The following is a 13,871-nucleotide window of genomic DNA, read 5'->3' as shown; positions in this document are numbered from 1 at the left end:
CACCTTGGGTGGAGTACACTCACTGTGAGCATCGGCATTATAGAAGAGGAAGACTATTGATCAGAGAGCAGCAAAGTTACAGACCAAAGATAGCCCACAACCCCCAATTCCAATGAAGTTGGGTAATTATGTAAAACAAGTTATTTTTATTTTTTTTGCAAATATTTGCTCATTTTTAATCTGTTGCCTGCAACATATTCTCTCAACTAATGCTTTCGGACTTTGTGCTGATAAATCAGATGGTCCTTTTCCTCTTCGGCCAGGAGAACATGGTGCTCATGATTTCCCAAAACAATTTGAAATGTGGATTCATCAGACTATAGCACATTTTTCCACTTTCCGTCAGATCATCTCAGATGAGTTTGGGACCAGAGAAGAAGATGGCCTCTGGCGTTCTTGAGTGTTGTTGATAAAGTTGGTAGAAAAAAAATCTGTGAATGTGATATTGATTTTTTTTTTCTTCCTGGTCTGGCAGCAATAGGCTCCCGTAGTAGACCTTGTGGTTTGAATACAGGCCACAAAAATTATTGCAAATGAATGGTGTGCGCCGCATTGACGAATTGCACAATTCTACTCCGGAACAGCAGGCGGCGTCACTAAGAAATTTGTTGTAACTGCAGACGTGGAGTCAAAGTTGAGAGGGAAAGCGCGGAAGTCGAGGAGCTGATTTGAAACTGGTAATGTTTTTTCTTCTTAAAAATGACGTAATGTTTTGAGAACGCCGACTGTAGCAACACAATTTAATTTTAATGTCATTTTGAAAACTCGACTAGGGCCATGAATAACATTACTTGATGGAGCTGGCGTTTTCACCTAAAAAAAGCTACTAATTCTCCATGGAATTGTAAACTAGTTTGATTTAACATCATTGGACATGTAACTGCAAAAAGATTAGAAATTACGTGACAGTGTTTTCCCTAGAATTTCAAGAGCGGCGCCACCAGATGGACGACAGTCACAGAAGATTCTTGCAGGTGCTGATGCGCAGCGGCATTGTTGATGAACCAAGTGCCAAGCAACTCCATCGCCATTGTTGCAATGTACACAACAGTGAGTTACTGCGCAAACTAACTGCTTACACGTGATGGCAGTGGTGACCTTTCCATACGTTACTCTTATTCTAAACGCTCTACCGATCTATTAAAGAGGCTTGCACGATCCAGCAAAATCAGTGTCCCTCCGTGAAAAATCAAACCATGGGGATACATTTAATTTCGAAAGGTTGATAACACGTGGAGCTTAATGTTTTTGCTTCCTTTACAGCTTTTTACTCCCCAGACCACCTTGATGACTATATCAATACCATCAACTCTAATCTGGAGCCCATGTTCATGCAGATTAGAAAAGGAATGTGTGAAAGTAGTGGTGTACAGCACTATGCTTTGGTAAGTGATGTTAATCGCAGCATCAACCTAATGTTGTCTATCATTTTTTCTGTGTATCTGTGAATAGAGCGGAGCTTTTCAGATCACAAACTACTGTAACTTCATCCATAAGAAATGCTCTAGATGAGTTCCAGGCTCAATCTGTCAGTATCATCCTGTTTATGTTTACAATTTTTGCAATACAAGGTTTCTGTGCAGCTGTAAGAAGTCTATTTCAGTTTACATAAAGGAAGCTTTGGTTATACTTTACTCATTCAAAGGTCCAAAAATGCCGCAGACACAATTAGTAATTTAACATGTTCTTTGTAACAAAAGTTTTTTTTTCTTTACCGATACGATTATTAGCAGTCAAGGAGGCTGACAACAGATATTTGGAGCTGATACAGTAATCCCTCGCTATTTTGCGGTTCGTTTATCGCGGATTTTTTCAAACATATTCATAAAAAAAATTATTATTATTATTATTTTAATATATACATGGAGTACAGTACTGTATATGTTGCTCTATGTGGCTCGCAGTTGTTTTGCAGCTTCTCGCGGACCGTTTGCGGACTTAAAAAAAATATATATATATATATCTATATATATATATTTTTTTTACCAGTATATGTTTATTGGTCGCTACTTTGCAGATTTTTGTTTATCGCAGGTGCTTTTGGCCCCCATTCACCGCGATAAATGAGGGATTACTGTATTCGTTTGCCGTAAAAAGACAAATACAGTTTTTATGTCAAGAGTTTGAATTAAAGCATGTTTATTAAACAGATTTTAAGATTTGCAAAATGTTAAAGGCTTTTTTCTTTTTATCTTGGACAAGAAACATATGTTTTTAAATTCTGACAAAAAGTGCAGGGGGCTCCCAGGCTCAATTAAGCCGTAATTCATGGATGTTTGAGCGGAAATGTTGTTGTTGTTGTATATGACATAATCTTGCAGGATTGCTAATATTTACCATGATTTGATTGCTGTCCAGGTTAACATGATTGAAACGGATGTCACCAGAATGACATCTGACTACGCCGATCATGAACTGGAGATTTTCCGGAAAATAGTGCGTTCAGTCATGTACACTAATGTTGTTGGGTATTTTCCTGCAATACATTTGACCAATTTTAACCATAGCAACAGAAAGATTAACAAACCCACTTATGAGCGTTTGTTGACAAGTGTGCACTATTCATATTAAGATGGACCTGGTCGTGGACTCGGACACTGGCAGGGCCTTCTCCACTGAAATACTCAATTGCGGCAACACGCTGACCAAAAAAACAAAGAAGAAAGACATGGAACAGCTGCTAAATCGACTTGTGCGAGACAATTGGCTCATTGAGGTAAGAAATCCACCTATTCGAACGTGAGCTCTTGCTCTTTACACTGTTTTTTTTAAAATAGCAGAATATGGTATTGTGTGAGCAGTTTCCTTTCTAAAGGCAGCCATTTTGTTGCAGTTCATGTTTTGCCTTTTGATTCATCTTTGCAATACATTTGTGTTAATCATGTTAAAGAATAGAAATACCCTTTTTTGGGGGGATTCTTTTTTTCTGTGCAGAAAGAGGGTGAATACTGCTTGTCCACCAGATGTATCATCGAGATGGAGCAATACATTCGCACTATGTATCAAGACCAGGTCAAAGTGTGCCGCATCTGTCACAACATTGTCTTCCAGGTACACTCCAAACAAATAACATCACCTACTAAAACTCTTTTCAACTGATCTTGATACTATTGTGTCGAATCACCAAGTAAACAATTCCTTTAATTTCATTTTTCAGAGCCAAATCTGTGAGAATCCAACCTGTGGCATAAAAATGCACAACCCGTGCGTGGCAAGATTCTTCCAAGGAGCGACGGAGCCTCGGTGCCCTGCTTGCAATGACATTTGGCCTCATGAGATCCCTGGTATGTTGTCCCAGTTTTTCATCCCCCCCCCACACACACACACACATCGACCACACACAAAATACACCTGTGCCTTGATCTAAGAGTTTAATTTGTTCCGTGACGACGCTTGAAACTCAAAGCACTCGCATCGCTATTCATCTTTTCCCTTTGAAATTAATTGAAATGCCACCAATCTATTATAGCTCCACAACCAAATAATGTTATTTTTTTTAAATGGCACTCTACAGTACTTTACTCGTACTTCAAGACGAAAAAAAAAAAAATCAGCCAAGCGATGGCTTGCATCTCAAAAAGCTTGTAAGTCTGGCCAATCATAAGTAGACTTACTGCTGTATTTTCTTTTTTTTTGAAACCACACTGTTTTCTGAATTCCAGCAGTCGAGGAGCGTCTGTCTGAATCCAGCAATTGAAGGTTCAAGATCATGTATTTGTTAAAAAGTAAAGTATATTTTTATATTATTACCCTTGTGAGGATAAACGGGTCGATGAATGGATGGTCTTTCCATTTTGGGTTCATATTGTTTGTAAAACAAAAAAGTTTATTAAAAACAACTTGCTTGTCTCTGACACTAAACTCAAAACAATGATTGCATAAACTTTAAAATGTTCCTGATGAAACTAAAACGTTTCAAAATACTGTATATGCTCACACCAAGTTGTATCTTGTTTGGTAACACAACCACTGGAAATGCAACGCTCCCAATATTGTGTGTGAAGACAATCTATGTATGTGTGTATATATACAGTATATAAAACAAAATATGTATGTATGTATATATATATGTATATATATATATATGTATGTACTGTATATATAGATAACATTTTCAAAACGGTTTTAAGGCTGTATTTTTTTTCAAATAAAATATTCCGTTTTGATAATATTTCAGAATGTTGCGGCTTGAAAATGGTTCGAGATAAAGGCATGTAAATATTGCTTGGTGCATTTTTGCTGTTTTGCCGCTTACTTAAAGGCTTACATTAGGTTATTTTAAGTTCTGTAGTGTGATCCTTGAGCCGCTTGGTGGCGCTCTCGGTAATGTAGTGGACGTTGAAACACGTGCGAGTTGAAAGCTAGTCATGCACTGCTGTTTTCAAGGTGAATTCTAACACACAAAGCAAATGTGCAAAAAATTTAATTCAGACATTGCTACCTTATGCATTTGAAAGCAATGACTCGCAACCGAAATGTACATTGAATACAATTGTAAAAAATCGCTGATAGATGAAAGGAAAGAATTTCTAAATTGATGAGTGTCACACTAGTCCAAGTGTTCTGCGGAATGTTTAATAAATCCTTGACCACAAGAATCCTTTCTACTTTGATCACAGCATGGTTTTGTCGACAACACTGAAAAGGTTTATATCAACAATTACGAATTGGTTGCTTTGCTTCATCACATATAGCCTTCTCTATTTCAGTCATGACAACTGGTTCCATCAAATGTGAAAAGTAAAATAAAATGTTTAAGGTTCTCAACTATACCGACAACATGATGTTGCAGAATTACTGTGCATATGCAAAAAAATTCTGGACAACTCACAAAAATTATACACTTGAATGCATTTCATTTTTTCAGTGTCTGTTCTGCAGGCTAATTGATTGTCATTCCAGTGCTCCCTTGTCAGCCCCCCCATCCCTCACCCCGTACTGTCGGTTGCTCACTTGTGACAATGACACCTAAAAAAGCAACAAATCGACGATCCACTTTGATGTCACACTCTTGCCAAGAAAAAGGTCAAAATAATAAATGTAGCCTCAGGTGATGGTTTGGGGGAGGGGGAGGCGGCATGGAGCGGGCCTTGAGTTTTTTGGCCGAGTGCTTTCCTAAAGGCCGAATGAATTCCTATGGCCAAATAAGGAAACAGCATGGGCCCATTGTCTCCCTGAAAACGTTGAGCTCAATCAAGCCTGAGCTGATGAGTCTGTTCTGTCAGTCCATTCCCTCTCTTAAACAAACTTGTGCCACACAGTTATGGAAGCTCCTTTCTCTCTTCTGCTGACGTACATCTTCACATGCTTAAGCTCCCCCTTGCAGTCTTCCAATGAGCCGATCCAGATCACCGTGCATCCCAAAAAAAAAAAAAAAAAAAACCCAAAAAACTTTCAGTGCACCGTCTCTGGCAGCATGTCACTGATATAAAATTGTTTGAAGATTCCGCAGGTCACAGAGGTCACATGATATCTGTTCCTAGGTCAAAGGCAAGTATGAGGATGAGTGCTCCTGGATTACTAGCCTTTGACCCTCTGTCCAACTTTAAAGGAGTTTTCTTTTAAATTACCACCGCTAACTTGACATTACTCATGATTTCCTGAACCTCGGTGGAAAAGACCAAAGAGTCTGCTGAGCCACAATTAAGAAAAAAAGGACGATTCTCAGAGACACTGTCAGCACAATAAAACCATCACAAAGTACAATCTGCAGTACTATGGGTTCCACAGATAAAAATGTACATAATGAACCATAAATAACTGGCATAGACCGACATAAACCGAAGGTGCATTCAATTACCACCGTACTTACTGGTTTTAATTTTATTGTTTAATATTTATGGCTGAAAAATATATACTGTATATATTTATACAGTAATTATGTATTATTTCACACACAGCACTGTAAGAATACGTCATAATGCTCATTGTGCTTTTTCATTTGGTTGTCAAATGTTTTCTAGATTATGACTTCAGGTCACATCGGTTAATGATGAACAATGACATCTGACAAATATGGGTAACAGAATTTTCATCACTGCCAAAATAGATTGCTGTCGTATACTGAGGTTCATGTCTAGTGAGATATTTGAGTCAGATTTACACATTTATGAGCCAATTTGAGTGTTGCATTTACAATTAAATGAGCAGCCAGACATTAAAATGACAGAACCGGAAACCACGGCGCAAGTTTTGACCAGATATTTGGCCGCATGTACATATTGTAGTCATAGAAAATGGCGGCGGACTTAACATTGTATTTCTGGAACTAAGAAAAGAAGCCAACATTAATGCTGTTCTTAATTGAAAACTGTTGCAATTGAGTATGTGTCATTGATTGGGGCAGTGGCACCCTCATCTGATTTTGGTGCAGGCAGCATCGATTCAATAACTGCTCAAGTGATAGTCTGAATGGCTGGCCGTCTCTGTATGTGCCCTGTGATTCCCTGGCGACCAATCCAGTGTGTGGTCTGCCTTTCGTCAGCTGGTATAGGTGTCAGCTCCCCGTGTCTCTTTAATTGTTTCGAATGTACAGCAAATGGGGGTATGGTTATTTGGAGTACTGTAGTTTTCCTGCTATGAGTGGTTGGTGCCCCACCATTTTTTTCTTATATCCAAGCACATGTCAAGAACAACTTGAAAAGACAAATAAATGTTGAACTCCACGAATAGCAATTTACTGTATTACCTTTACCCTAGTGGCCTGGACTACCGGTATACAGTATGTCAATTCATTCTTAAGTAATTTTTTGTTGTTGAGTATTGTTTGAATGTGATCCGAAAAATAGTTCTACTTTTTAGTTTTTATACTCAGTTTGTGTCTTTTTTTTCATCACACAAACCGTGATGATGAGTTGTGTATTTGATCATCATGAACGAAATTACTGCTCTTGTCAATTGTCATTGACTTCCAAACATCAGCACGTGTTTACTTTGCAATTGTCACCAAATCCGAAGGCTTTTCAGACCAAATCTATGAATGCTGCTCATGTTTTAATTAAAAAAAAGAGTGTACTATCATTCCATTACTGACTTTCCTTAAAATGAGTCTCAAGGCTGAGTTCATATTCAACTTCCGGAAGCTGCCGCAAGCTTGGTGTCATGCGCAGTGCGCTCACAACCCATCACCACGGCAACCATCTTTCGCAGCCAAGTCCCCGGCAGCATCAGTGGCGTGCGATCACCTCCGCTTTGGCCACAGAGCAGAGACATCCGCAGTAAGTTCATTCTCTCTCTTCTGTGTTTTGTGGATGAAAATCAGATGCTGAAATATTACAGCTCTGCTTGCTACAATCTTGTTGGAAAATGAAAACAAATCTTGTTGTTTTCATTTGATCTTTATTGATTAGTGCAGGTCAGACATCATTTATCTTGTCGATGACACACTGGACCTTTATTGGTACTGACTGTCTTTTTTTTTCTTCTGTGCTGGCTGCAATTAGATTGCGATCCCACCACAGGAGCTACATTGTCACATACAGAAGGAAATTAAAACAAACAAGCGCCTTTCAATGTTGTTTGTCAGTCCAACACATCCTGTGGATTTGCTGTTGCATCGAGGCTCTTTTGTCTGACTGCACCTCTTTTGTTTGGTCATGAAGCTTCAATGTGGCAAGTTTGCATTTGCATGGGCAGTCAACCTAAACTTGAGGCATACGAAAACACTCCTCATACTAAGGGTGTAATTTTGCGACATTTCCTTTCGCCAATATGGGGGGCAAAGTACCAGTCACATAATCAGTTAATTGTTTTTTAAACTCCCGTTTCTTTGCCAGTGATGTATTGAGCTCAAAACAGGAATGATGTCCGAAGGATTTTCCGTAAAATGGATTTACAGTGTTCCCACTGCTGTATCCCGGGTTCATTATTCCTGCCGCCACTTTTTGGGAAGGGTATTTTGTCAGTAACAGATAGTTACAGCTTGTAAGTGATTATTTTAAATGACTTTTTACATGATATTGTACTTATTGTTGCGCGGCACGGTGTGCGACTGGTTAGCACGTCCGCCTTACAGTGCAGAGGTGCGGGGTTCGATTCTGGCTCCGGCTTTCCTGTGTGGAGTTGGCATGTTCTCCCCGTGCCCGCGTGGGTTTTCTCCGGGTACTCTAGTTTCCTCCCATATTCTGAAAAACATGGATGGCAGGTGAACGGAACAGTCCAGCACGCACGCGACTCTCATGATTAGATTAGAAAAGGGATGGATATACTTATTGTAAAACCCTCACGTCATAAAGGAGAGCCCATAAATCATACATATTCTTCAAATGGAATTTAATATTTGCAGCTCTTCTATTTGGCAGATACGTTGTCAGCTCTTCAGTGGTTGCTCCAGGCTCGCAGGTTTTTTGATCGTCATAGATGCTAATCAGGATGATTCATCGCTCTCACACTTTCCTCCACCACCCACCCACACAATGAGAACGTTGGATGTACAGTACTTGAGTAATGGTCTCCCTGAGCTGCTGCCCCCTCCATGTGATTTGATTTTGTATCCGAAGATGGATTTGACCGACTAAACGTATTGCGACTCAAGCCACAGATTTATTTCAGACCAAACTCGCCAACGTGGGGCGCCGATGTGTCCAAAGTGCACATTCACACCGCCATGACGGCTGAGACGATGCATCACTCCGGTGGCGTGTCATTAGTGAGTCAGCGCAGCAGTGGGCCAGTGGGCTCTAGATCATTAGACTGCGCGAATAACCTGGGAATGACTCATTACCCCTTCCTGTCACATTTGGATGATCACTTGCTCAAAGCGAGAGAAAACGACATGGTATCAATGAGAACCATATTAAACAGAGAAGACGGCGCTTGGAATGACACTGGCAGACGAGGCAAAGCATTTTTTTTTTTTAACTGGAACGATTATGTAATTGACAGGATTAGCTTTTCACACATCGAAATGCATGTACGGTACTATGGCCCAGATGTATTGTACAATATATTATTCTAATGTTTTATTCTTGCAGCACACCTTCACTGCAATTATGTTTTAGGTTCTTGCAGAGATGTGATTGAGTTAGCCAAAATATCTCTACTGACGTTGAACTGAAAACGTCTCTTGCTTCTTAGTGGAGGTTGAAATTGTCTCGATGAGCACCCTTTCATGTTAGCAGATACACCTCGCTTGTTAATCAAAAACATTTGATGGGTTATTGGGCAAGCGAGACGGTTTTGCCTTGGTTTCTGTAAATAACAGCTGTATTCTCAATTTGACTGAACATTTCATTTATTCAATTTGAGGAAGTGAGTGAGCTCTCTAAGCCATTTTTTCCCAACTGGTTTGCCTACCAACATTTTTAAAATTGATAAGATATCCTTTATTTGTCCCACACTGGGGAAATTTATAGTCTACAGCAGCAAAATTGGGGGGTAAAAGAAGAAAAAGTGTTTGCATGCACAAAAATAAATGTCTATATATATATATGTATATATATATAAAAAGATGACTTACTAAAAAGTTCTTAAAGCATAATGTGTGCCGAACATCGAATGTTTGGCCCCCTCAGCCCTTTAATCTGGCCCAATGAATATTTACATGATCCAGCATCCTGCGGCTGCACAAATGTTGACTTTTTTTTTTTTTTCAATGAAAACTGGTTACGATATACACAGTATGTATTTATGTATGTATAGATATGTTGTCCTTTTGGGCTAAAGTGCATTTTGTCTGGGTGCCCCAGTTTATGCCCATGAAAACAGACATGTTAGGCTCATTGAAGACTCAAAAGTTGTCCGTTGGTATGAGTGTGAATAGTTATTTGTGTTATATGTGGCCTGCGCTTGGTTGGTGACCAGTTACAGCAAATTTTAAAAAATGACCACATTTTACTCTCGTCATGTTAACTTTGATGAAGCTGATATTATGCCCATCCCAAGCTTCTATATGTTGGTGTTTCTCCTTTTCATCAAGGACATCTTACCTAAGTCCTCATAAGTCTGAGTTGCCTCTCCCGCCCGCAACAGTGCAGACATGGTAAAGCTGGGCACCAATCTGGCTGATAAAATGGAGAAGCAGCCGTCTGCAGACGACGGCTTTGATATCATCCCCCTCATCACGCCCCTCGAGGTCAGCCAGCTCCAGCAGTCTTTTGCAGACAAGGTACAGTAAGTCTGGCCTTGCTTTTCTCTCCTGATAACGTTACACAACAAACACAATATGCTGTTCATTGCAATGTTGCAGATGGAGTGATCAGATTGCATTTTGCTGCAACTTTCACGTCACACTTATATTCTTCAATGACAAATAGTTTACCTTTAGTAGGCAAATACAGATTATTTTCACTGCATGTTTTATCCCACCTCAGGTTATTGTGAAGACGACGACTCATTACCAACTGCAGCAGCAGCAGAAGAAGAAGAAGGACAAGTTGTTCATCCCCAGCATTGAGAAGCTAAACATCAACTTTTACAAAGATGTCTCCGACAGAGCCAAGGTACACTAGTTTGGAGAGATTATATAACATGCTATAGTAGTTTTTCAAAACACAGTTTACAAGGAACAAGAAAACAAGATATACTTGTATACTGTATTTGGATTTTGTGGCTCCTGATTTTATTGTTTTCTGTGGAAAGATTGTCTAATTGACTTTTTGGGTATTTTACGTTGCTCATTGTTATGCGAGACCTTATTTAGATACTTTCAAATTGCGCAAAAGATTGCAGTTGTCCAAAAAGTTACAGGTATTAATATTTTCCTAAAATAATTCTCAAATATATAGATATTAAGAGTGTGTCTGCATGTGTTCTTCAGATCACAGGCCTGATCCTCATCATGTTGGCCTTCCTAACCAGCCTCCTCCTCCTGCTCATGTACAAAGCCATGTGGTATGACCGTCTTACCTGCCCCCAGGGTTTCGTCCTTCAGGTACAGAACACACGGGCGCACACACACACACACACACGCAAGTGTACCTTATTCAGTCATTCTGTGCAGAGTGGGCTTTATACTAGTGTAAAACAGAACGTGGCTCACCCTCAAATCCGTCACTTGAGAATTTTCTCGACATTGGAGCGGGAAAGTCATTATCTCCCTAACGACACCTCGGGGCCATTGTGTACCAAGGCAGCACTGGCACGCAGGTTCGTTCAAGAACCTCTCTCGCAGGAGAAAACAAGAGAGGAAGGGACAGATCTTGTTTTTTTTTGGTCAGGCAGCGGTCGGGATGTCCGCCTGTGAATCGGCGGGGTCTTTAATTAGGGCTGAGCGTGACTAAACTGTGATTAAAGGCTTAGTTACGAGAGGACAGCAGGGAAGAAGGAATGGGGAACCTTTGAAGTTTTTTGTCAGATACAGTTGCATTTTTCCCCAGCAAATGCGTCGCTCGACACGTGAAGACGAGTGAGTGTGGTGATACTTTGAAGATGTTTCACTCCCGATAGGATCAGGAAGAGAATATAATTCCAACCTCTTTGCTGCGAATTGTGAGCATAGTTATTACAGTTCACAAAAACAAACGAGATAATTGAAACAAAAAAAGCCATTCCAACTAAAAAAAAATAGAATAAAAAAAGAGATGACTAACACTTTCCATTTGTAAAAGAAAGTATGATTTTTACGGAAATATCCTTCATCTTTGTCTTAGTCAATTACTTTAATATATGAGCTTTCAGAGTTGATTTTAAATGTATTTATGTTAGTATCGCTGTACGGCTAATATGGAAAATTAAAGGTTGAACCGTGGTTTGGGAATCAGCTCTATGCGCCTCCGACTTGCACATCCAGCAAAATTGCCAAAGCACTTCCTCCTGCACCCGCGTGAATGGCGAAGGAGACTATGAGCTCTTTTTTTAGCACAAGATGTCACCACAGAGCCACCAAAGGTGATGTTTAGGCTTCATTCGTGTTGACATATATCATATCCTTTTCTTAATACATGATATACTGTACTTGAATGGTCCCTCTCAGCTGTGCATGTGAGCAACTGCGCACTGCTCTCACCCTCTCTTATGTGGCCTGCGCTTGGTCTCTTTTGGTGCTAAGCCAAGGTAAAAATGAGCCTAGTTGCTTATGGAATCTTGAAGGTCAAACACAATCCATTTCAGGATGCCGGTCAGGTGCCAACTTGTTTTGGTTTTGTTTCAATTTTTCCTGGAAACAATGGAAATAGAACATCTATAACATGGTCCCTTTTGATTTTGATCAAAAAGCATGGAACTGTATGACATTTGCGATTGGAACTTTTATATAACATTAGGACATCAAAAGTTGCATAATGAGACTCTGTAGTAAGCCCCTCGATAAAGGAAAACACAGCAAAGATAAGGTTCCAGCATGGGCGTCGTTCACACTGTTGTTTCTGCGGGAACAGCAAAGGCACTGCACTCCGGCCGCTCTGGGCATGTTCTCCAGCGAGCAGCAGAATCCCACAGACATCCAAGACAGCACCAACTCTGGACTGTATGCCGCCCTCAGCCGCCTCAACCAAGTCAAGAGGGCAGGGCCCGAGATGCCGTCGCCATGGTTGCCGGTCATCAGAGCACTGAAAAAGACCGATGCCGTCAAACATGACAGCCAGACAGTCAAAGGTGAACTGGAGGGAGAGCAATGAATGTTTGTGTGCTTGTTTTTTTTTTGTGGGTTTTTTTCCCCCTCACCGGGCGGTCAAACATGCTTCAATGCATCCCATAATCAAATTGTGTGTGTGTGTGTGTGCGTGTGTGTGTGTGTGTGTGTGTGTGTGTGTGTGTGTGTGTGTGCGTGTGTGTGTGTGTGTGTGTGTGTGTGTGTGCGTGTGTGCGTGCGAGTGTTCGAGGTTGTGGTCAGAGGCAAGAATGTTATGACAATGTTGGAAAATGTCACTTGCAGTTTCACAGAGTTGCGACTTAACTCCCGTGTAATTCACTACGTATCTGAATTTGTGGCGTATGTTGTCACGGTGGAATATCGAAGGTGACACATTTTATTCACTTTTGCCTCATCATTTGCTGTCACGATGGGAATTTTTAGAAAATATGCTATCATTATGAAACTTACCCTGAATAAGAAATGTGTGCGTGTCAGAACTGACTGTTCTGACCCATTCAAGAAGAATTGTCATTTTAGCCATCGTACGTAAGTAAATAACCTAAAAGAATGTCTTATGATTTTTGAATATGAATGTATCTGATGTAGCTACTTTTGTCTGCACAAACCGAACATGTTTTCTATTGTACCGATTTTATCTTCTGTTATTTACAATTACAAGTAATTGTACATTCGTTTGGAATGTTGACGCCAGTTTAAAAATATACATCTGGTGTTGTAATGTGTCATCATCGTCACCCTTTTCGAAATTCCTCTTTATTTCAAATGCCGATGAAATTACGTTTTTGAACATGCCTGTTTGTGCGTGAGCGTGCGTGTAGGAGTGTGAGATCACAGCACAGCTTGTCCTTACATCACACCAATCTGCCGGATCTCATTGCATGGACATAAATAAAAAAAATAATTTGGTTGTACGACCTCTGCAATGAAGTCATTTCTGCAACTCTTAATGCGACGGGATAAAGAAAAAGTAGTTTCAATTTAATTCCAGAACCATTCTGTTTTTTTTCTTTTTAATGAAAGAGGGCCAACAATTATGTCTAGTTTTAGAACTGCTAACCTCCAGAATTCAAGCACAAAGACGTTTCAAGATGTCTACCTTGAATCATTTCAGAGGAACACAGATAAAGAAGAGACTTTTGAATGAAAGAAATCAACATTTTCTAAGTTTGGCGTACTTTCGTTTTTGCCCAGGGGAGTTTCATTACCTTTGTTGCTGTTGGTTTGTTTGAAAAGTTTTGCTTATCCCTGATTTTTAGTGATTGATTGTCAAAATATTTCTATTCACTTGTACTTATTCAAGTTTCAAGCTGTTTTCGTGGATACGCTTGGGTTTTCTTCT

The 13,871-nt window shown here is 39.9% G+C and overlaps 2 protein-coding genes across 3 annotated transcripts; both read left to right on the top strand.

Annotated features, from left to right (window-relative positions):
- Positions 1-87: 87 nt before the first annotated feature.
- nsmce1 (NSE1 component of SMC5/6 complex) lies at positions 88-4,598 on the top strand. 2 transcript variants are annotated; one of them, XM_086120284.1, is made up of 8 exons: positions 88-677; positions 922-1,050; positions 1,264-1,385; positions 2,359-2,436; positions 2,573-2,716; positions 2,935-3,051; positions 3,158-3,284; positions 3,663-4,598. In XM_086120284.1, the coding sequence occupies exons 2-8, from the start codon at positions 945-947 to the stop codon at positions 3,695-3,697; spliced, it is 729 nt and encodes a 242-aa protein (XP_085976410.1). In that variant the 5' UTR covers positions 88-677; positions 922-944; the 3' UTR covers positions 3,698-4,598. The 2 variants fall into 2 exon arrangements, with proteins under 2 accessions (XP_085976410.1, XP_085976411.1); XM_086120285.1 differs by having other exon boundaries at positions 88-1,050; positions 3,666-4,598.
- Positions 4,599-7,101: 2,503 nt separating this feature from the next.
- On the top strand, positions 7,102-13,443 carry caly (calcyon neuron-specific vesicular protein). Its single transcript, XM_086121075.1, has 5 exons — positions 7,102-7,217; positions 9,970-10,105; positions 10,311-10,439; positions 10,757-10,870; positions 12,315-13,443. Exons 1-5 carry the CDS (start codon positions 7,102-7,104, stop codon positions 12,552-12,554), a joined length of 735 nt encoding a protein of 244 aa, XP_085977201.1. The 3' UTR covers positions 12,555-13,443.
- Positions 13,444-13,871: the final 428 nt, after the last annotated feature.

Source organism: Hippocampus guttulatus, chromosome 9 (genome assembly GCF_054856545.1).
Source record: "Hippocampus guttulatus isolate MCC_2025c chromosome 9, RoL_Hgut_1.0, whole genome shotgun sequence".
Taxonomy (NCBI): domain Eukaryota; kingdom Metazoa; phylum Chordata; class Actinopteri; order Syngnathiformes; family Syngnathidae; genus Hippocampus; species Hippocampus guttulatus.
The sequence above is the reverse complement of the archived record's forward strand: the minus strand, read 5'-3'. Positions and strand labels throughout refer to the sequence as shown.

Coding starts and splice junctions, on each gene's coding strand:
- nsmce1 (XM_086120284.1), top strand. CDS start 945: ATGGACGACAGTCACAGAAGATTCTTGCAGGTGCTGATGCGCAGCGGC. Junction 1,386..2,358: donor GTGTACAGCACTATGCTTTG/GTAAGTGATGTT, acceptor ATTGCTGTCCAG/GTTAACATGATTGAAACGGA. Junction 3,052..3,157: donor GTCACAACATTGTCTTCCAG/GTACACTCCAAA, acceptor TTCATTTTTCAG/AGCCAAATCTGTGAGAATCC.
- caly (XM_086121075.1), top strand. CDS start 7,102: ATGCGCAGTGCGCTCACAACCCATCACCACGGCAACCATCTTTCGCAG. Junction 7,218..9,969: donor ACAGAGCAGAGACATCCGCA/GTAAGTTCATTC, acceptor CGCCCGCAACAG/TGCAGACATGGTAAAGCTGG. Junction 10,871..12,314: donor CCCAGGGTTTCGTCCTTCAG/GTACAGAACACA, acceptor CTGCGGGAACAG/CAAAGGCACTGCACTCCGGC.